Below are 22959 nucleotides of genomic sequence, written 5' to 3' on the forward strand. Positions count from 1 at the left end.
AGTCTGCCCCTGCAGTTGCGGGCCAGGTCCTTGTTCTATCGCCCCAAGCAGGGTAGACCATCACGGTGGTGATTGGTCTACCCTGCGTTTTGGCTGGAAGGGGGTTGTGTTGGACTTGGCCCTTTTTGCAGGGTCATCCCTAAACTTTTTACCTTCCTCCTGTATTTTTCCTGACCTGTTGTTGGCTGATTTATGACTCTGGGCACCTTACCACTGCTGATCAGTGCTAAAGTGCATATGTTCTCCCTATGGTAAAATGTATTATGTGAATTGACTTCCATGTTTGGCTTATTTGGTTTACTATCAGTCCCTAGTAGAGTGCACCAGGGGTGCCAAGGGCTTGTATATCCAAATGCTGCTAGTGTGCTTGCAGCCCTGGTTGTGCCACCCACAGAAGCAGCCTGGTAAAATGTATCTAAGGTCTGCCATTGCAGAACCTGCATGCAGTCTGGTACTGTCATGCTGACTGGGCAAGTGTCCCCACTTGCCAGTCCCTAAACCTTCCCTTACCTTCATATTCGTCATCCCTATGGTAGGCCCTAGGGCAGGGGGCATTGTAAGGATAAGGTAGGACATGCCCTGAGGTGTGTGGCATGTCCTAATAGTGAATTACAGCCATTTTCGTTTTTCACTATTGTAAGGCTACCTGCTCTCCATAGGCCAGAATGGGCTGCTAGATTATAACACTCTATAATCCTAGCAGGCTCAGGAAGCATGGTAGAAATTCATGTTTAGTATGCCTGAACTCAGAATAATAAAATACATCTTTTAGTAAAGGTTATTTTAATATCCTGGGTTTGCAAATGCTACTTTTAGAAAGTTAGCCTTTGCGTGCCTAACCATCTCAGTCCGCCTCTGGAGGGGAGGGCTATCTTCTTTGTGTGTAGCTTGAGTGACAGGGCTGGGAAGTTCCAGGAGACAGGCTGGGGCTGCCAGGTGGTGAATAGAGAGATTACACCAGGATGGGTGGGAGGAGTGCACCTTGACTCTGAATAGGGCAGTGCTCTGCCACCACAATGCTGGCTCCACCCCCTGGGGAGCGTCTGATGTCTCTGCCCTGCCTGCTGAAAGAAGAAGCCAGAGTCCCAACAACAAAGTACTCCTCACTGAAAAGAACTGGACTGGGATTATGCAAAGGCCCCCCTGGCCTGTAAAGACAAAAGCCCTGCTCCTAAGAAATCAGATCCTGATTGAACTACGAAGAAACTCTGCCTGACTAGAAGGACCTGGAAGAAGCTGAAGGAGGAGTAACTTTCCCTGACCTGGGGGATAGGCCTGCAGTTGGTGCCTTGCTGAGAAAAGAGAGGAAAAGACTAAGAGAGACTTTGCACTTTGTTTTTCAACAATCTCCAGGGGCTTGGAAGAAGAGCTTGCCCCCTGAACTGAGTCCCAGGACCTTTGGACTCATCTGCCTTCCAAAACTGAGTTGCCTGGACAATTCTTGCTTGTTTCCCGCTTGATTTGGCCCCAGTTCGACTCGTACCCCATCCGCCGCGAAGCCGTGTCTTTGCCGCCCGGCACCATGCGTCTACGCTGATCCAAAAGCGTTAGTACGCGCCGTATCCCTCCCGGCCGCACCGCACCTAACCTTCCCCGCCGATTCGAGTCGTACAGCCCTGGCTGCCGAACCCTGTACGCTGAAAACAAGCTTCGCTGTCCCGCAGGTACGGTCCGTACGCTGCTAACGTACTGCACCGTGCCGTACTCGGAGCCGTGATGCCGCATCACGCTGATCCTCCCCGTACGCTGTACGGTGCCGAGAAGTGTCGCCGCCTGTCCGCACCGAAGGTACGGCTCGAACGCCGAACGCCACAGGCTCTGCAAGCTGATCCGGGCCATCCGCATGTATCCCTGAAGGTCCCGTACCAACGCCGCGTCCCGACGCCGCGACCCAACCAGCATCTGAATACGCTGCCGAACTACGACCCGAACCCATCAACTTGTCCCACACTGTCCGTCGCGGACCCCACGAACTTAAGGTACTTTGTTCTGTTCGCACCGCAGCGTGCATGTTACGGACCCCGGAGTCCGCACCGATTGTTTGACTCGTACTTTCCTTGTTTTTAATGCGGACGAGTCGCACACCCAGGTACGAACCGTACAAAGCCTGAAAAGAAGCAGAATTGACTAAAAGAAGCCTATTTTTGCATTTTAAGCTTTTTTACAAGAACATTGAACTTTAAAATAATACTGTGGTCATTTCTAATCGTTATTCTGGTCTTGTGCTAAGCCTTATATAAAGAGAACTATTTTTGATATAACCCTGACTGGTGTCCATTTGTGGTGTGTCATTGCATTACTGTATGTGTTCACAAATGCTTAACCTATGACACCCTGAGAATAGTCTTGACTGCTGGCGCCACACTACCTAAAGGGTGAGCAGGGGTTATTTGAAAGGGTGATACCCTTACTCTGACTTGGAATTGAGAGTCCCTGCTTGTCGCAAGTGCATACCTGTGCCAACTAGAGATTCCCAATTCTAACATTGGTGGTCAGCGGTGAGGATTTGAATTTGCATTTGTGATTCATGTACAGTGATTGAGTGAACGCCACGTAGTGAGTTCAGACCGATAACGCAGCCACACAGTATTGATTTTTGTTTTGCTGAAGAATCTCCACTTTAAGAAACCATGCCTAGCTCAGTCAATGGAGGCGGGGCGTCCTCTATATTCTCTGGGGTTGATGACATAGATTGGGAGGAGAGGACACTGCTGAAGTGCACAAATAAAGTCTTGAAAGGATACCTCTCCAAGTACAGAATTAACCAAACTGGATTGAAAAACAAGGAGCAGTATACAAAGGCGCTGAGGGCCTGGTACGAATCCAAGTTCCCAGAGAATGTGCTGGAGGTGATACCCCCAGAAGGTGCTTCTAAGCCTGGCAGAGGCCTGTCGCCAGACGAGATGGCCGACAGGATGGCTGCAAGAGCACATGAAGTGGAGATGGCAAAACTTCGAATGGAAATGGAAAGACAAAGGCTGGCCATGGAGCATGAAGTAAGAATGAGGGAGTTGGATCTCGAGGCCAAGAGTTTAGACAACTCTCCCTCTGGTGGCAGCAGAATTGAATTTTCTAGTGCTGAGAGAGTAGTACGCACACCCTGAGATGTGGCGCCTGACTTGAAGGAGGGGGTTAACATACACCAGGAGGTTCAAGGGCATGAGGTAGCGCCAGTAGTGCGCAGTATCCCTGACCCTGAAGGGAAGAGGGTAACTGGCGTAGGGGTTCATGGTCCTAGTGGTGGGAGGGACACTCTACTGACTCTAGATGAGGGGTGCAGGGAGAGGGGTTCCCCCAAAGTTGAAGTCCTGGTAGGTGAGTGTGAAGACCGCCCAGAAGAGTGTGGGTTGTGTGACAGAGACAGTCAGATACTGTCTTGCCAGTCTCAAGAGAGTGGTGTGGAGTATGTGTGCGAGGCACTGGATGGTCAGGTGAAGGATAGTTTGGTTAACCCTGCTAGGGAGCTGTGTGATCCAATTGTGGGAGAGCATATTTTAAGTCCCTGTTTTCCAGAGCTATGCCAACACCTGTTGGAGAGTGAGTTCTCTGACCGCAGGGACCTCACATTGGAGGCAGACCTTTTGGTGGATTCCAGATGGTCTGGAGAGGCATTGGGGAGTGACCCCGTGGGGAGTGGCTCAGGTATCTTCCAACCCAAAGTGGTAGAAGTGGTGCAGAGTAGCCCAGCTAGGTCCCATGGTAGGGGTGTAGGGGCTCACGTCCGGTCTCAGTGAAGAAGGAGTGAGTGTGGGGCTGCGTGCCCCCAGGTGCCCGAAACCCAGTCTCCGAGCTTGGATGGTTCTTTAAGGGAACACCAGGCGGGGAGCCTAGGCTGTCCTGATGGGCCGCCCGTTGAGGGGGATCTCCTAGTGTCTGGTGAGCTGGGAGTATCTGTAATCGGACCTCCATCAGTTCTGGTGTCTGGCAGTACCGCTCCAGTTGGGAGGGTGCAGAAGTCCAGGGTGAGGGGTGAGAGGGGGAAAGAGTCCCCAGTGGAAGAACCAGTGGGTCAGGGGCCAGCCAGAAGGGCTGCGTCACCAGTGAATGACCATGGTGACACCACTTCTGTCCTGGGGGATCTTCAGGCACTGTCAGATGGACAGGGGTCGGGAGATCAGCGCCAGGCAGACTGTCACACGACACATGAGTTATGTGTCACCCTCAGGGGGGGCATGCGTGCTCCCCGGGAAGTCCTGGTGCGCCAGGCGAGCGTTCAACCGTATGGGTTGGACCCAGGGTTGGGAAGCCAGGTTCAGGTGTTGTCTGACCTGGAGGGTGGGACCACTGTAAGCAGTGTCCTGACCCATGTTGCTTCTAGGGGTACCACGCCAGTTGGGAGTGGGCAGTACTCTGGAAGGGGGTGCAGAGGGAGGGAGTCCTCGCCTCTGACCCCGGCTCAACTGAAGGGTTTAGACCCTAGGTTGGAGGGCCAGGTTCAGGGTGTCCCCCCTGATTTGGATGCCCAGTTGCAGGATAGAACCCCTGAACTGGTGGGCAAATTGCGCAGGACACCTGCCCCAGGTGCCCTGGCAATTCTGGAAGGGGGTACCACTCCAGGTGGGAGGGTACAAAGCCCCAAGAGGGAGGACCAGGTGTGGGAGAGGCCACCCCAGTCTTATGTCCAGCCGCCGGGTACAGTCCTGGGGCTGGTGGGTCAGTGCCAGGATGTCATACCTGACCTGACAAGGGGGAGAATGGACAAAGGGTGCCAAGCACCTGGGGCTACTGCCCCCCGCTCCCTGGCGCCACAGAGGTTTGAGAGCCCTGAGAGGCATACGGCCTGGGTCTCATCCCTGACTACTGTCAGTGGCCGCTGTAGCATTTTGCTGTCTGTCTGTTGGGACACACCTGTGGGCCAGTTAAGGTTAGGTGCTGCACAGGTGGTGTCCACAGGCGAGGAGAAGGGTTCCCCAGGGATTGGCTTGGTGGGCCCTGAGAGTATGGACAGAGGGAATCCCATAGGTTCAGATTGGCGTAGAACTGGAGTCTGCCCCTGCAGTTGCGGGCCAGGTCCTTGTTCTATCGCCCCAAGCAGGGTAGACCATCACGGTGGTGATTGGTCTACCCTGCGTTTTGGCTGGAAGGGGGTTGTGTTGGACTTGGCCCTTTTTGCAGGGTCATCCCTAAACTTTTTACCTTCCTCCTGTATTTTTCCTGACCTGTTGTTGGCTGATTTATGACTCTGGGCACCTTACCACTGCTGATCAGTGCTAAAGTGCATATGTTCTCCCTATGGTAAAATGTATTATGTGAATTGACTTCCATGTTTGGCTTATTTGGTTTACTATCAGTCCCTAGTAGAGTGCACCAGGGGTGCCAAGGGCTTGTATATCCAAATGCTGCTAGTGTGCTTGCAGCCCTGGTTGTGCCACCCACAGAAGCAGCCTGGTAAAATGTATCTAAGGTCTGCCATTGCAGAACCTGCATGCAGTCTGGTACTGTCATGCTGACTGGGCAAGTGTCCCCACTTGCCAGTCCCTAAACCTTCCCTTACCTTCATATTAGTCACCCCTATGGTAGGCCCTAGGGCAGGGGGCATTGTAAGGATAAGGTAGGACATGTCCTAATAGTGAATTACAGCCATTTTCGTTTTTCACTATTGTAAGGCTACCTGCTCTCCATAGGCCAGAATGGGCTGCTAGATTATAACACTCTATAATCCTAGCAGGCTCAGGAAGCATGGTAGAAATTCATGTTTAGTATGCCTGAACTCAGAATAATAAAATACATCTTTTAGTAAAGGTTATTTTAATATCCTGGGTTTGCAAATGCTACTTTTAGAAAGTTAGCCTTTGCGTGCCTACCCATCTCAGTCCGCCTCTGGAGGGGAGGGCTATCTTCTTTGTGTGTAGCTTGAGTGACAGGGCTGGGAAGTTCCAGGAGACAGGCTGGGGCTGCCAGGTGGTGAATAGAGAGATTACACCAGGATGGGTGGGAGGAGTGCACCTTGACTCTGAATAGGGCAGTGCTCTGCCACCACAATACTGGCTCCACCCCTTGGGGAGCATCTGATGTCTCTGCCCTGCCTGCTGAAAGAAGAAGCCAGAGTCCCAACAACAAAGTACTCCTCACTGAAAAGAACTGGACTGGGATTATGCAAAGGCCCCCCTGGCCTGTAAAGACAAAAGAAACTTGGTATAAATGTAGGAACCCTGCTCCTAAGAAATCAGATCCTGATTGAACTACGAAGAAACTCTGCCTGACTAGAAGGACCTGGAAGAAGCTGAAGGAGGAGTAACTTTCCCTGACCTGGGGGATTGGCCTGCAGTTGGTGCCTTGCTGAGAAAAGAGAGTAAAAGACTAAGAGAGACTTTGCACTTTGTTTTTCAACAATCTCCAAGGGCTTGGAAGAAGAGCTTGCCCCCTGAACTGAGTCCCAGGACCATTGGACTCATCTGTCTTCCAAAACTGAGTTGCCTGAACAATTCTTGCTTGTTTCCCGCTGGATTTGGCCCCAGTACGACTCGTACCGCATCCGCCGCGAAGCCGTGTCTTTGCCGCCCGGCACCATGCGTCTACGCTGATCCAAAAGCGTTAGTGCGCACCGTATCCCTCCCGGCCGCACCGCACCTAACCTTCCCCGCCGATTCGAGTCGTACAGCCCTGGCTGCCGAACCCTGTACGCTGAAAACAAGCTTCGCTGTCCCGCAGGTACGGTCCGTACGCTGCTAACGTACTGCACCATGCAGTACTCGGAGCCGAGACGCCGCATCACGCTGATCCTCCCCGTGCGCTGATTGGCGCCGAGAAGTGTCGCCGCCTATCCGCACCGAAGGTACTGCTCGAACGCCGAACGCCACGGACTCTGCAAGCTGATCCGGGCCATCCACATGTATCCCTAAAGGTCCCATACCAACGCCGTGTCCCGACGCCGCGACCCGACCAGCATCTGAATACGCTGCCGAACTACGACCCGGACCCATCAACTTGTCCCGCACTGTCCGTCGCGGACCCCATGAACTTAAGGTACTTTGTTCTGTTCGCACCGCAGCGTGCATGTTACGGACCCCGGAGTCCGCACCGATTGTTTGACTCGTACTTTTCTTGTTTTTAATGCGGACGAGTCGCACACCCAGGTACGAACCGTACAAAGCCTGAAAAGAAGCAGAATTGACTAAAAGAAGCCTATTTTTGCATTTTAAGCCTTTTTTACAAGAACATTGAACTTTAAAATAATACTGTTGTCATTTCTAATCATTATTCTGGTCTTGTGCTAAGCCTTATATAAAGAGAACTATTTTTGATATAACCCTGACTGGTGTCCATTTGTGGTGTGTCATTGCATTACTGTATGTGTTCACAAATGCTTAACCTATGACGCCCTGAGAATAGTCTTGACTGCTTGCGCCACACTACCTAAAGGGTGAGCAGGGGTTATTTGAAAGGGTGATCCCCTTACTCTGACTTAGAATTGAGAGTCCCTGCTTGTCGCAAGTGCATACCTTCCCAATTCTAACACAAAAGCTTGATGTTGACACCCTGTTCCTCCAGTGTGTGCCAAAAGGCTGGCCTGTCTACAGAATCAAAGGCTGTTCTAAGGTCAATAAATGTTAAGAAATGATCTGAATGTTTTATAAAGGTGTATTCAAACAGATGGAGTACAACCTGGCTGCTTGGTCAATTGTACCTTGCAATTTGCAAAAGCAGGCTTGAAATGCAGACCAAATAATATTTTGGTCCTCGACCCAAGTCTCTAATTGAGTTATTTGTAATTTGGCTTAGATTTTTACCACTCTATCAACTAGAGAGATTGGGCAATAATTGCTTGGGACCTTCCGAGGACCTTTTTTATGTAGAGGATCAATGGCTACGACACTCCAGAGAAGCTGGGACTTCCCCATATTCCCAGCTTGCATTGTAGACTGCAGTTAGGATAGGGACCCAGATGATTAGATTGTTGTGGTAGGTGTCAGAGGGAATTTTATCAGGGCCAGGCACTTTCAAACAATTATGCTTACAATGGCAATATATACGTACTCCCTTTTCCACAAATTCAAACTTGTGATGTTAGAAGTGACTACAAGTGACATTAAAGCATCAGTCGTTGCAAGATCTTCGGCAACATCCGAACTCCGGGCCCCCTTTCCAACACCATGTTGGATTATATACGTTGGTAAATGGTCAACCCTGGCCTGTGCCCTGATGCCGAAGGCGTGATTTCCCGGGGCATCTTCACAGCCACTACCTAATCAAGTTCCAACACAATTGTGTGTTGTTTCCTTGAATTGGCACCATACATTTTGGTCAGGCTTTAACATGCATGCTCAGTTTTTTAATTTAATCATCTACTTATGTACTTTGCTATCTTAAGGGCACTAAAGAAGACACTGGAACATGTCCCCTTAAAGTTATAGAAAACTATTGAGCGTGCGGCCATTACATCAAGATTAGATTATTCCCATGGCCGCCTTTAGCGCTGGCGGCGCCCGGATCGACAATGTTTGTTGGCACCCCCCCATCCATGGTGGAGGTGGCCACCTCCACTATGCATTCCCTCACCAACACCTTTTAACAGTGCCTCTCAAGACTCCATAACCACTCTCTCTTCAGATGCATTTAAATAGTTATATAGTTGCACTCATTCCAGTGTAGTGTGTCGGAGTACTTTGCATCACATACATATTACACAGAGACAATCAATTACACATGTGTAAATCAGCGTATAGGAAATGTTGCATAAGCCAGAGGACTACAAGGTGTAGGAGTGACATGTCTTCCATACTGGTAGGCCGTATAGTTTAAGAGTGTTTTGTCTGGAGAAGCACAAACTCAGAATTTAAAAATGGAGCACCATAGTTGGAGGTTCTCTTTAATAAGAAGAATTGATTTATACCCAAATTAACTTTGTTGCAACATTAATCTATGCTTCAATCTATACTTTGCAGTGTGAATGCAGTTCTTTGATGACAGTTAATAATTAATAATTCAGTGTTCTCTATTAGGATTTTAATTTATAAACTGCAAGTAATAAAAGGTTGTCCCTTAGAAGTAACCCACTGACCTATTTACATTATATGCACTTTGTGAACTGCATGGAACATGTTCTTCATGTGGCGGCTCGCACAGGTTACGTTGTGGGGCGGTGGGCGGGTAGTGGAGTGTGACATACGGCAGGAAAGTGGAGAGTGAGTTAATTAATAAATAAAAGCACTTACCTTGCGCTTGCAGCATCACCGAGTACGTGATGCTGCGAGCGTAAAGTAAGTGCTTTTATTTCTTTATTTCTTTACTCTCCACTTTCCCATCGTATGTCACACTCCACTACCACCCATCCAACCCCTCCCCTGCCCCGCCTCTCCGCCCCACAGCGTTACCTGTGCGGGCCGCCACTGCTAATGACTAGACTTATCTTGGCATTTTATTGTTGCCTGGAAATTGCTGGAGGCCAGGAAGCAGCAGCAGGTGCTTTTAAAACCAAAATAATCTTGCAAACAGGGCTCCCCCTGACGTCAGCACCCGGTGTTGCGGCACTGGTCGTACTGCCCTAGAGCTAGGCCTGATTATGCCAACACACTCTATCTGGGCCCTCTTTCATACCTGCTTAAGCAGCTTCAAATTGCAGAATGCAGCAGCAAGGCTTATTTTCGATTTACCTAAAGTTCAACCCATTCATTCACAGCTGAAAGTGCTCCATTGGCTTCTTATTACTAAACAAATGACGTTTAAAGCCCTTCTGATAACTTTCGGGCTTTTAATTAGAAGGCTCCTAATTATCTATGGAATAAACTTAGGAAGTATTTCTCACGCCATACTTTAAGATCAGAGCATGCTTTACTTTCAAAATGCTTTCGAAATTGTTTAAAAGCCAGAGGCGGAATGAACTGTTGCACCGAGGCCCCTGGAGAATAAAAAGTTGTTTGGGTCGCAGCCTTTCGGCAAGGACTAATTTCCTTCATGTTTCAAGTTCCAGTTTTCTGCTTTAGCCCTAGGATGCCTGATACTAGTGGCAGCTGTGTACTCCATAAATGTTTTTGAATGATTGATTGATTGATTGATTGATTGATTATATTCCTTCTTCAGGAACAAAAAACATTATTCATCCTATACAGAGGGCCTGATTACGATGTTGGTGATTCCGCCACCGAAGGCTCGTCGGTGGCGGACTCACTGACATCAGCCCCTGTGGTGATATGTTGCAGAGGCATCTGGCGGAGGGACCGTCCATCGTGCTTCCGATGGGCTCAAGGAGCCCGTCGGACCATCAGATGGTGAGTAATCCTTACAATTGGGGCAGCGCCTGCTCAGTCACCACCGTAGGGATTAAAATTTCCCTTTTCCCTGGCCTTTCATGGCGGTTCACCTGCCATGAAAAGGCAGGAGGAAAGAGACTCCTTCCCCCTGGCCCTCAATATGGGGCCTGTGCCCCCTTAAATATCCCTGCATCGTGTGCAGGCACAGCATGGTGCCTGTAACAGCGTACAGGGATATTTACAAACATGCCTCTTAGCAGTGAGGCTTGTGCTGCAGCCCTTTTTCGGGCCGCAGCACAAGCCTCAATGCTAAGAGGCATGTTACCTACTGCCTCCACGGCAGTTGGATCGTAATATGGTGGACAGGGACTCGCACTTAGTGTCGGGCGGTCCCCTTCCTGCAACGATGACGGTCAGACGCTCATCCAACTGCCATCATAATCAGCCTCAGAGTTCTTTCCTGAGTGTAAGGCCGATGCGAGAGCAGAATTTAAGTTAAGGCGCTTTTCATCAAACTATGTGATGCGAATACTGCCTTTGAGGTTCAGATGGCCATGCAAAGATGGCCTACTAACTACTGTAGTTTGGACATGGTTCTCAATCAAGTAGCCAGTTTAATGTGAACAGTTGGGTTAATTTGGTCTCATTTCAGTAAGAGGTTGTCACATTCTCGCTTCCGATTAATCATGTCGTAGTTTGTTGGCTTATTGACAGAGCGATCTGCCTGCCATGATTTTCCTGCTTCACTCCATAATTTAGTTAAGTTGTAGATTTTGGCCCCTTCTGGCCCCAGACTGGGCTCCAATTGCAGATTTAAAGTTGTCACTAAGGGATCATTGCCACTTTCTAGCTGCCTGGTGATGGTCAAGTCAGTGATGATGTGCCAGTATTCCATATCCATGTATAGTCAAAGAAGCAGGCTCAAGTATGACGAGAACCGTCTACGGACAGTCCCACTCAGTCTCTTTTAATCTTTCAGAATTTTGAGAGGCGTGGAATGCACTACTTTATCAGATGCAGGTCATGTTTTGGAGTGAAAGGCCATGAGTTCTTTATCTGGTAGGATAGCATCTACCAAAGGGTTTGTAAAAATTAGCTACAATAAAAGGATCAATGTTATTCAGGTGCCTGGCTAATTGTTTCGGTCTCTTTGGTTGACTTGACATCAGGGTTTTGGAGACAAAGTGAGAAAATAGTATATGAAGGGTATCAGTTTCAGTATCTCAGTTTTAATATTCTCTTCAGTACCAACCATGAGGTCTAGAATGAAGACTTTGGATTGGCGAGGAGCTGCCCATACTTGTGTTTTGTTGCTATGTGCTAAGAACTAAGAACACCATTATACGCCTGGCTCCCAAGATCTCTCCAGTGTAGATTACACTCTCTAAGGAGGATATTGATACCTGTGGAGAACAAGTTATCAGTTGGTTATTCAAATAGTTAATCTAAAAAAGGTGATTTTATCACCTGCCAAGTGAAAGATGAAATGTACCTTAGTGGGGACTGAAAGACATTCATATTATGTCAATTAATAGTTTTATAGTCTGGCATATAATACATTCTTTGTGTATTAATTGCCATACCTGACCAGCTTCTCTTCTCCTGCGAAGATATATGAAGGAGTACTCCTTAAAGACATAGTATAGACAATCCACATATACATGCAGTTTCCAGAAAGGCTTTAAGAACCGGAAGTTTAGGTGGGCATTCAATTATTAGGAGTTCAAATACTCAGAAATGCAAGCAACCTATTGAACTAAAATTCAGACTTCCTGCTAACAAACTTACAACTAAGCAGTCGCAGGTCGATCTTACAAAGTATTAGCATTTGAGTCAAAATTTACACTTTAACATGGCATTTCTACCAAAGATACCGTAACTCCTCTATACTACTCTGGTAATTGAGACTTAAACCAATGCACAAAGAGATAGGAATGTCTGTGTGAGAGATTATGTGGTTTTGGTCTGAGTGAACAATGCGTCAAGAAGTAGTGAAGAGGAGGGTAAACTGGCACTCATACAAATTGCAGAAGAGGTGTCTATTTGGGGCAGCATTGTTATTAGCAAAATAAAATCATTGCACAGAGTGGGTTGAGAAGAACATTTCTTGAATAGGCCTGCAAGAGTAGTGTACTGGATATAATATATTGATGGTTTTCTTGAAATTTGTTATGGTCAAATTGTACTATCATTCATCTTAAAGAATCAGTCCATACAGTATTACCCAAACAAAGTTCAAATCCCTCTAATTTAAAATGCTTAATGTCATGTGAAGAACTCCTTCTCTCTAAAAGGAATTCCTTAGAGGAGGAGGTGAGTGCAACATAAAAGAAAATGGCATTTTGATTGTATTTTTATTGATGCAAATCAAAAGCTAATCCAATATGGAAATTAGTTTGAACCTCAACAAAGTGTAAGCAGCCTATTGATGATGAAATATGTGTATTCCTTTTAGAGAGAAGGAGCTCTTCGGATGGAACTGAACATTTTACATTATGGGTATTTAAACTTTGTGTAATACTGTGTGGGCTGTTTCTTTAAGATAAATGATAGTTCAATTTGACCTTAACAAATGTCAAGTAAACCATCAATCTTGCAAGCTTAATCGAGTAATGTTTTTCTCAACCCACCCTGTGCGGTTATTTCATCTTGCTAATAACAATGCTGCCCTTGTAGATGACTCTTCTGCAATTTGTATGAGTGCCAGTTTACCTCCCGCTTCAATAGTGCTTGACCCATTGATCACTCAGGCCAAAATCACATAATCTCTCACACAGACATTCTTTTATTTTGTAACTCATTTATTAATGAAGTAACCAGCACCTGGCAGTACATCAATAAAATAGATTTCCATGATTTACATTGTTATTGTCTCTGCAGCCACGTCTCTTGTTATGTACAATAATAATTGTTAGAACCGGCGGTCTCTAGTTGGCAGAGGTATACACTTCTGACAAATAGGGACCAACCAACTCTAGTCAGGGAAAGGGGATTACACACTCAGATAACCCCTGCTACCCCCTTGGTAGCTTGGCAGAGCAGACAGGCTGATCTCAGAGGCAGTGTGTTAAGCATTTATGACCACATACAGTAATAAAGTGAATACACTACAGATGGACACGACACAGAAGTTATTATAAAAATAGTATTTTTATATAAGGCTTAGCACAAGACCAAATAACGACAAAAATATACCACAGTCTTAATAAATACTCTTTGGAAGGAAAAATAATAGTTCAGGTAAGGTTTCTTCTTGGCAAATAGTTCTTTAGCAACAAAATTAAGTATTCTTCTGAAACACAGTTCTTTGGCAACAATGTGACCCCCACAGGAGTCACACGACGTCGAGTCTACAGAATTCCCAAGGTTCGGCGTCGACCGCGAGGAGCGCTACGTCGAGCCTGGAGTTGCAACAGACCCCACAAGTACAGTACCTTGAGAACTGAAGAAAACGATGATCCACGGCGTCGAGATGTCGGCGCCGAGGTCGGCGTCGATCGTGCCTCGGAGTCGGGTCGATCTGCCGCGGCGTCGAGGGATGTCGGGCCGGAGCAGCGCTCACGGCGTCGAGAAGGGCGTCGAGTCGATGCGATCAGCAGCGGCGTCGGGACGGGGTCGCTTGGAGGTGGAGCCGATACTCACTCCTCACTGGCGTCGATACCGGCGTCGAGACGGGGTCACTTGGAGCCGGGGCCGATACCCACTGCTCACTGGCATTGCTGCTGGCATCGAACGGGCCCGGCGGCCGGCGTCGAAGGCTCGGGACACTGGAGCCGTTACTCACGATGTCGAGCTGGATTCGGCGGCGTCGGCGGCGTCGAGACTGCAGATTTTCCCTTGTGTACTGGAAACAACACTTTCCAGCAATTCAGTAGATGGTGAAGTCCTTTGGCCCTGTGACTTCAACAGGAGACTGGCACTCTTCCAGTCCTTGGAGATTTCCTAGCAAGTGTTCAGAGAGTACACACCAAGTTCCTCTCTCCTTGTTCCTTGGCAAAAATAAAGAAGCAGCTTTCAGGTTCCTCCACAGCAAAACAGCACTCTGGCAGAAAGGGGAGGCAGGTCCTTAGATCAGCAGGCTTCTTGTCCTTGGTACAGGTTTCCTTGTCAGAAGTGATCTGAGTTCTTGGTTCAGGGGTCCTTCTCTTATACCCCTTTTCTCCTTTGATCCCTTTGTCCAAGCAGGGAAATTCCCCCCATCTCAGGTTCGTTGTGGGTTTTGCCAGGCAGAGGCACCTGGCCTATTCACTGAGCAGGGCAGAGTCCTCAGCCGCCCAGCAGGAGGCGGAGCCAGTATTGTCACTGGCAGGAGCAGGGCTATCAGTTGCCGAGCAGGAGGTGGAGCCAGTATTGTGTCAGGCAGGGCAGGCTACTCTTCCCTCACTCTATGTGTAAATGCCTCATTCACCCCACACTAACTCATTCAGACATCTGGAGCCACCCAGCCCCTGACACACACACCAAACCAGCAGAGACCGGTGGATAGTTGCACAAGAAAATAGCCACTTTCTAAAAGGGCTATTTTCAAACATAGAATTTAAAAACCATCCATCCTAAAGGGTGTGTTATTAAATTCTGAGTTCAGGTATACTAAACTCGACCTGCTACCATGCTCCCTGAGTCAGATAGATTATAATGGAGTTAATAATCAGTCTGCCCAGTCTGGCCTATTGGAGGCAGGTAGCCCTTCAATAGTGAAAAACGAAAATGGCTGTAATTCACTATTAGGTCATGCCACACACATCAGGGCATGACCTACCTTTTACCAACAATGCACCCTGCCCTAGGGCCTACCATAGAGGTGTCTGAAATGTGGCAAAGTGAAGGTTTAGAGACAGGCAAGTAGGTGTCCTTGCCAAGTCGACATGGCAGTCAGGGACTGCACGCAGGCGCTGCAGTGGCAGGCCTGAGACACATTTTACAAGCTGCTTCTGTGGGTGGCACAACCAGTGCTGCAAGCCCACCAGCAGCAGTTAACTTACATGCCCTTGGCACACGCAGTGCACTAGACTAGGGTCTGAACAGTAAGTCAACCAAGCCAATCATGGTAACACCAATCAATGTAACAATTTAACATAGGGAGCACTTGCACTGTGGCACTGATCAGCAGTGGCACAGTGCCCAAAGCAATAATCCAGCAAAAACATCGTAAACAGAGGAGGCAAACAGAAAAAAATGGAGGAGAGACTCATGCCAATGATGCCAGGTCTAACAATAATCATAACGTAAATACCTATCTTGGCACAATACAATGAGATACAGTGTAGGTCCCCCCATTATTCAACTGACTTATTTCACCCCGGCTAACTCAGAGTCCTCTATATTGCATCCATTTTCCCAATATTTTGTCCCATTTCTTTGAGCAACCCCTCCCCTGGAACACCACCTTTTCGGCACTGCAGCACCAATCTAGATCATCTTTCCATTTCTCAATACTTGGCGGTTGGTTTGCACCCACTCCCTTGCTATAGTATGTTTGGCCACAATGCCCGCTGTTGTGAGCCATATCTTGTGATGTTTTTTCCATTTCTCTTCGCCCAATACTTCTGACATGATCTGTAGTGCTCCTTTCCAGAATAATTGTATCTGTGGACAAGCCCATTGTATGTGGAAAAAGGTGCCTATTTCCCCACAGGCTTGTGTACATTGGTCAGTGTCGCTGCATCCTATCTGGTGTAAGAATACTCTGGAGGCATACTACCTATGGAGTATGCATAACTGTATTAGTCGGAATCGTGCCCTAATTGCGACCTTCCTCGGACTCTGTATCTCCTGCGTCCAATCGTCATCGTTTAGCATCCCTAGGTCCTTTGTCCATGCTTCTCTAAGTGTTACTAAGGGATCAGGAGAGTTATTCATTATTATTTTATACACCAATGAGACAGCTTTCTTTAACATAAGGGTCTATAAGCAGTCTGTCTTCCAGTGGAGCATATTTTGGTAATTGCTCCCCCTCGGGGATATGTCTCTTCAGGGCATATTTGAGCTGCAGGTATCGAAGGAACTCTTTATAGGACATTTGTTATTCCACTTTCAGTTCCGTGAAAAAGTGCTTGCTCTCGCCATATGTCGCCTAAGTATTCAATTCCAATTGTTTGCCATTGTCGGAAGCCCTTTAGGTGGCCCACTTCCCATAGGTGATCGGAGTGCCAGAGCGGCGTTCTCCTGGTCAATTTATCTTTCCAATCTAAAAATGTAGTGGCTTCCCTCCATACATGTATTGCCGTCTGTGTGTGTGTGTGGACAATTCGGCGCTCGTTCGCCAGTGGCACAGCACAGAGAGGTATCCTCCCTCTCCCATATGATAATGGTCAGTTTCGTATGCTGGTTACCCCCTCCCCGCAAACACCCACTCGTTAATGATCATGAGTTGTGCTGCCCAGTAATACTTTTTGATATCAGGAATTGCCAGCCCTCCCTCGTTACCACTGAGTTACAACTTTTGTAAGGCAGTTCTGGCCTGTCATCCATCTCAGAGTAACAGCCTTAGTTCCGCGTTGATCTGTTTAAAGAAGCTAAGAGGTATTTTGCATGGGGTGTTTTGAAGCGTATATAAGAGTCTGGGCAGTGCCATCATCTTAAATTTGGCTGCACGCCCCATCAATGTAATGGAAGCTTCCTCCAATGCTGAACATCCCTGCGCAGCCTATCCAATTGGGGGAGTAGGTTATTTTCAATTAATTGGTTATACCCTTTTGATATTGTTATGCCTAGGTACTTAAATGTATCTTGAATTGCTAGGGAGCTTGTGCTACTTGGCAGGTTCGGGGTCGCCCTAGTCAACACATATAACAGGGATTTGCTCCTGTTGATCTTATATCCCGAATAGGTTCCCAACAAGTGGAATGAGTGAATGATTTGGTTTATTGATGACCTGGGGTGGGTGACATATAGCAATATATCGTCGGCATATAGGGATATCTTCTCCACCCAGTGACCACCCCCACTTATTCCCTGGATTATTGGGTCTATTCCAAGGGCTCCAGCACCAATGCAAATAGCATGGGTGAAAGCGGGCATCCCTGTCTCGTGCCTTTATGGAGCTGTATTTACCTTTACCCTCGCTAGCTCATTCGCGTAGAGGAGTTGTACCTATGCGCGAAACCCGGGTCCAATTCCAAACCTTTCCACCAGTGCCTGTAAATACGGCCATTCAATATTATCAAATGCCATGCATGCATCTAATGACAGTAGTACAGCGTCCTCATTCGAGTTAATCTTGGTAGTGTGCATCATTCCATATAGTCCCCGCAGATTGAGCCTAGTGCTCCTATTAGGCAAGAACCCGGATAGATCTGGGTGTACCGCCGAGGTGATGACCGTACTTAGCCTATTTGCCAATATCTTTGGTAGTACCTTAGCCTTCAATGGTCTAGGCTAGGGGGCAGGGTATAGTTTCTGGTGGGCTCTTTCAACAGTGTTTCTACTGAGGAGTGATCCCCTCGCCATTTGTTCTGTCCCAGCGAACCAGTGTGCATACATTTCTTGTGTCATCAGGTAATCCAAACTGAGTACCCTCATGTGAGGCTGATTGAAACGTGTATTGCAGGTCCTCTGGATTGTGTAGTCTCCATAGGTCCACTAACCCCATCACCCCGGCGAAATCTCGCAATGGGTTAGGCACCCTTTCTCTATCAGAGGTCGTTATTCTGTCCATCTCTGGGTCTAGCGTTGCATTCATGTCTCCCATAATTAACACTCCTTTCGGGAGGTCTACCAGTAGTGTGCCCAGGTCTTTCAGTGTAACCTTTGTGGTACATACACTGAACAAATATTGAGGACCTTACCTTCCCATCTTCCTGCTACAACCACATATCTACCCAGCTGATCACACCAAGTTCTCCCCACCAAGAAAGGAAGAGCTGTCCGAATCAGGATCCCAACCCCTCTCGACCCCGAGGTAAATCCTGCATGTGTCACTAGTTTGTATCCAAATCCGTCAAGTGCCTTACATGTATTGCCCTATGATGTGTTTCCTGAATTAGCACTATGTCAGGGTTGTGCCTGTGGAGATATTGCAAAACCACGCTGTGTTTTATTTTATGCCCTAGGCCATTAACATTCCAAGTTAGTACCAGAATTCTTGTATTCACTTGGGAGGAAGCCCGTGGCCTATCCGTGTCATGACTTTTGTCTGCCATTAGCGTACAATTTTTTACTCAGGGCCTATTCGCCCTGCCATATGTATGCGGGGGAGTCTGTCTCTCCCTTAATGTCTCTTTGGTGTAACACAACCCTTTCCCAATTCCTGCCAGGTAATCTATTTGAAAAACAGAAAAACTGTGCAATCTCTCTGGTGGCCACTTGAACATTGTAAACTCTCCCCCCCACCACCATGCTGCCCTGCGGGTTAGAAACCTCCAACCCCCCCAATTTGCAGAGTGCCTGTCGCCCTTTGATAACCACTTCAACTTGGGTCGGCTCAGGTCCTGAGAGTCCGTCATCCCCACCCCCGACTCCCGCCTCGAAATACAACCCAGCGGTGCTATGTCAATTCGCGCTAAAGCAGATTAAACCACCTATTTCTACAATTCTCCTTTTAGTAAAAGACATCAATCTTATCTGTATATAGGGTCCATGTTCAAAAGCCCACAAATTGTCGTGGTTCCTGCCCCCAAGTCCAAGTTTATCGATGGGCAGTTCCAGGATCTTATTCCCTATAGAATCTCTCCCAAAAGTTGTCACTCCCACATCGGTGAAGTGTGCTGTGTTTCCTCTCGATGTTCAGTCAACAACCCTGCTTGAGTCCCTTGCCTGTGTATCTGCTGCCGGTGCGCTTTTCCTTCCATGTCTTGACTTTGGGACCATTCTCCAGCCATCCAGACAGTCCTGTGCTTCATCAGGGATTGTGAATCTCCAAATTCTGCCCTCTGCTACTACCCTAAAGGTTGCCAGAAAAAGCATACAGTATTTAATGCCTTGCGCCCGCAAGTTCTTTTTTATGTACAAAAAGTTCGGCCGCTTTTGCTGCACTTTCTGTGTGAAGTCAGGATAAAAGGAGATACAGGCGTTTTCGTACTTCAATGATGGGGCATTTATGGCTGTTTGAAGGATTACATCTCGGTCTTGATAATTAAACAGTCTGGCTATTTTGGGCCGTGGCAGGGCGCCTGGCTTCAGTCGCATTCCCAAGACACTGTTGGCCCGCTCCACTGAGAAGAATTTTGTTAGCCCTCTAGGCTGCAGTGATTTAGTTATAAGGTCGTCCAAAAATAGATTCACTGCCTGTCCTTCTGCCCTCTCCGGCATCCCAATTATGCAGACTTTATTTCGGCGGGAGCGCCCTTCTTGATCTTCCAACTTGTCTTCCAGCTCTCTCACCGTTTGTGTCAGATCTCTGACTTGCTTCTGTAGGGTCTTTGTGTATGCGATCAGCTCTGTCGTCGTTCCTTCTACCTCTGTTACTCCATCCTTCATGTTGCAGAGGTCCGCTCTAAGCAGCGATACTTCCATGGTAGCAACATCAATTTCCCCCGCCAAATCCATTTTAATCCCTTGTATCATGGCCATAATATCCAGTAGCGTAGGTTCAGGTGTCACTATCTGGGACAGTGCTGTTCATAACCCATTTTCTTCTGCACCTTCTGCGCTGGTCATTTGGTCCTTGGGCAACGCATATTTATCCAGCTATGTCTGGTAGGGAGCACGTGTACCTCTGCCCCCTGTCATATTCGCAGTTGTGCTTGCATGTGTGGTTGTCACGGTGGGTGAGACCAATTTATTAGTGTACCTTCAACACTTCTGGGGCAGGAACTCCTGTATCTTAATCCCAGCCTGGGGTATCAATGTGAGGGGACCCCCAAGAGAGCACTGCATTTGAGAGTTCATATGATGTATGGGTCCTCCCCCACATGCACAACACCATCTACTGAAGGCGAGCTGCTCCAATCTGACCTTTGTATTTCCAACATGGCTTTCACTTTCAGCAACAGCCGATATCTCGCTTCGCGCCTCTACACATATGGCGTTATTTCATTTGCCCTATTGTTTACTCTGGGAGCATTGATCCTGGTCTTGCCCTCAGTTTACCGTCACTCCCATATGGGTCTGGGTTTTCTATTTGTGAGGCCCCCAGTTCTTCGGTCCTACCTCGGGGTCCCGATAACAGCTCACGTGCCGTCTTATTGCTGTGTTGCGCACCCCTCACCAAGATGGCTGTTCTTTAACTTTCGGTCACTGCCCACATCTCTTCTCACGTCGCGCCTCGTCCCTGGTGTACCGTAGCTCACCTTGTTATTATTCCTGGGCTCGTAGATCTTGGCCTCTCCCCCTGTTAATTGCCGCTTCCGCATGGGCTTAGCTCTGCTGTTGATGAGCTCCCTATTCTTTCATCACTGCTCGCATATCTCAGGACCCAGTCTGCTGCATTTGGAGTACCGCAAGCCCTTTGCGGCTCCTCGTTACCCCAGTCCTCTGGATAGTGTGTGGCTCAACCTGTTGTTCAGATCGCCCCCGGGACGTGCAGCGCAAAGGGAAAGGCCCACCGCCAGATCCTTCCGCTGCTTCCTACGCTGCACGCTCTAACACTCGAGCCCTGGGACATCAGTCTCCAGTAGGCCTCTTGCTGTTCTGCCACCGTTGCAGGTCCGTCGCTGTTCTGCAGGGCTGATTTTGCCCCTAGGCATCAAGGCAGTCGTGGGGACCTTGCTCCTGCCTTCATTTTTGGAGATTTGTCCGGATTTATGGGGGAAAGTCGGGTGGTCTAATGGAACCGCTCTATCAAGTAGCCATTGCTCTCTGTGGTAAGCCACCCCCCCACACAGACATTCTTATCACTTTGTACTACTCTGTAGCAGACATTTCTTACTCCCATAAACTGTTGACAATCATGACATCCCTAGACACAGGCATATATACTATGTTAAACAATAGGCATGTATATTTTCTCATGCAAAATGTAATATGCAACAATTTTTCAGGAGACACATGGAAACCTACAAATGTTGCAGGTTTTCAGGCGTACTCCTTCGACTGAATTTCAGAAAGTTGTAGATCTTTATTTAGGAATCAGCCTTATAGTTTTGAATAATGGTAATGCTTTCAAGGGGTTGAAGCTCATTGAAAGTAAAAGCGAACTGTGAAGTTGTTTCATAAATGTAATAGCTTGAACTGGTGGGCAGCTGCTTGTCCTAGGTGTGGTTGGCGACTTTAAGTGCTATTCAAATGTGTTATCTATCTTCTTAAGATAATGACTATGCAGAAGAGGCATCATTCCCCTCTCAGTAGACATGGATAGTCACTCAGTTTGGAGATTAATTATTGACTTTCCTGATGAGCTCAGCTCTTTGCTTAGCTAAACCGTGCTCCAGATCCAATGGGACATATGAATGCCTTCCATACAGTGGATTTGATGTGAGGGAGTGCAGTTGGTGTGCCTACCTCTGCGTCTTGTGGGTATCCCCGCAGCTTTTGTTCACATTGCAGCTGTTGCAAGGCTTGAGAAAAGAACTTCAGGTTACCTTCCAGAGCATCTTCCAGTTAAACGATTATCCTGCCTGGTACAATTGTTATAGTTCCCTGTGATTATATGCCTCTTCTGCTAAACTACTACTAATTGTTTGAGTTGCACTTTTATTTGTGTATGAGAATATATTATCAATATTTGCTTTTGTCTTGCAGGTCTGGTCATGTGTTCTGATAATCTGGCCAATAGTAATTTTCATTATTTTGGCGATTACCAGATCTCAATTCCCTCCGGAACTTATACAAAACTGTAAGTCACAATGATTACCCTTTCGTTTTCGCCTATTTCCAATCATATCATTTTGTCAGCATGATTTCAAAAGTATTAATTTAGGCTAGATACACTGCTGTGATCATTTATTTATGATCCGAGCCTAGTGCCCAATGTCCTCATCAATTACCATGCATAGTAAGTGAAGAATTCTGATGGAATGATATAAATATATGACATAGCATGGTTTATTGGCTTGTTGAAATTCAGTATGTGATTGATTGTAGAATATCACCAATGCAAAGCTCCTGACATGATATATGGCACAGTACATCACCATGGCTTACACAGCGTACGCAATAATGATTTAAAAGGATAACCGAAGAATCGTGGAATGCAATTATGATTGTCTGCATGCATTATTTTTTTCATTGGCATTTAAAATTGCATTCAATACAACAGACAACTTGTTCGCCAGCACAATCAAAAGAAAAGAAAATAAGGGAATAAGGAATGGAGGGGAAGGGAAGGGGGAAGGAAATCACATACTACTTGAAAAGCAGTGCACAAAGGCATCGTCAGGATTCATAATACAGTAAGGATTAGGTACGACTGTTGTTCAGAATGTATTCCATAACGATTACATATTGGTGAGCTTGGTGAGCTGAAGACTGTATCAGTACATTTATATTCATCTGGCATTATACATTCGATATCTGTAGAGTAACATATAGTAGTATTGGCATTAAACAGTGGGTTACATGCGTGTAATGTTTACAGGAGAGTGATCCCGGCTAGTGTAGACTATTGCATTGCCAGGGTATAATCTGGGATGTATGTGTTTTAAGTAGAAAGCCAGGAATTGAAGGGTTCCCAATATCTACTGGATGGGAGCGTGGGGGGTGATTGTCTACACGCATTATTGAACACGTACAGAAATAGAAAAACTACACATCAGCAGCAAAACAGGTGTTTTGTTTTTAATTTAGGAGTGGATCAATGAATCTGTCTTGTTTGTGAAACTCCACCTTGTTATAGGATTGAAATTGACTCTCTTGAAGGTTTGCTCTGGGAAATAATGATCAGGATGTGACA

At 47.2% G+C, this 22959-nt stretch overlaps 1 protein-coding gene across 1 annotated transcript in view; it reads left to right on the forward strand.

Annotated features, from left to right (window-relative positions):
• Positions 1-22959, forward strand: part of LOC146857855 (uncharacterized) — a 651000-nt gene that overhangs the window by 15675 nt on the left and 612366 nt on the right. The window contains exon 2 of the mRNA XM_085648551.1: positions 21810-21903. Within this exon, the coding sequence (XP_085504677.1) occupies positions 21810-21903 (94 nt within the window). The remainder of the gene's footprint in view (positions 1-21809; positions 21904-22959) is intronic.

Source organism: Triturus cristatus, chromosome 3_2 (assembly GCF_964204655.1).
Source record: "Triturus cristatus chromosome 3_2, aTriCri1.1, whole genome shotgun sequence".
NCBI classification, from domain to species: domain Eukaryota; kingdom Metazoa; phylum Chordata; class Amphibia; order Caudata; family Salamandridae; genus Triturus; species Triturus cristatus.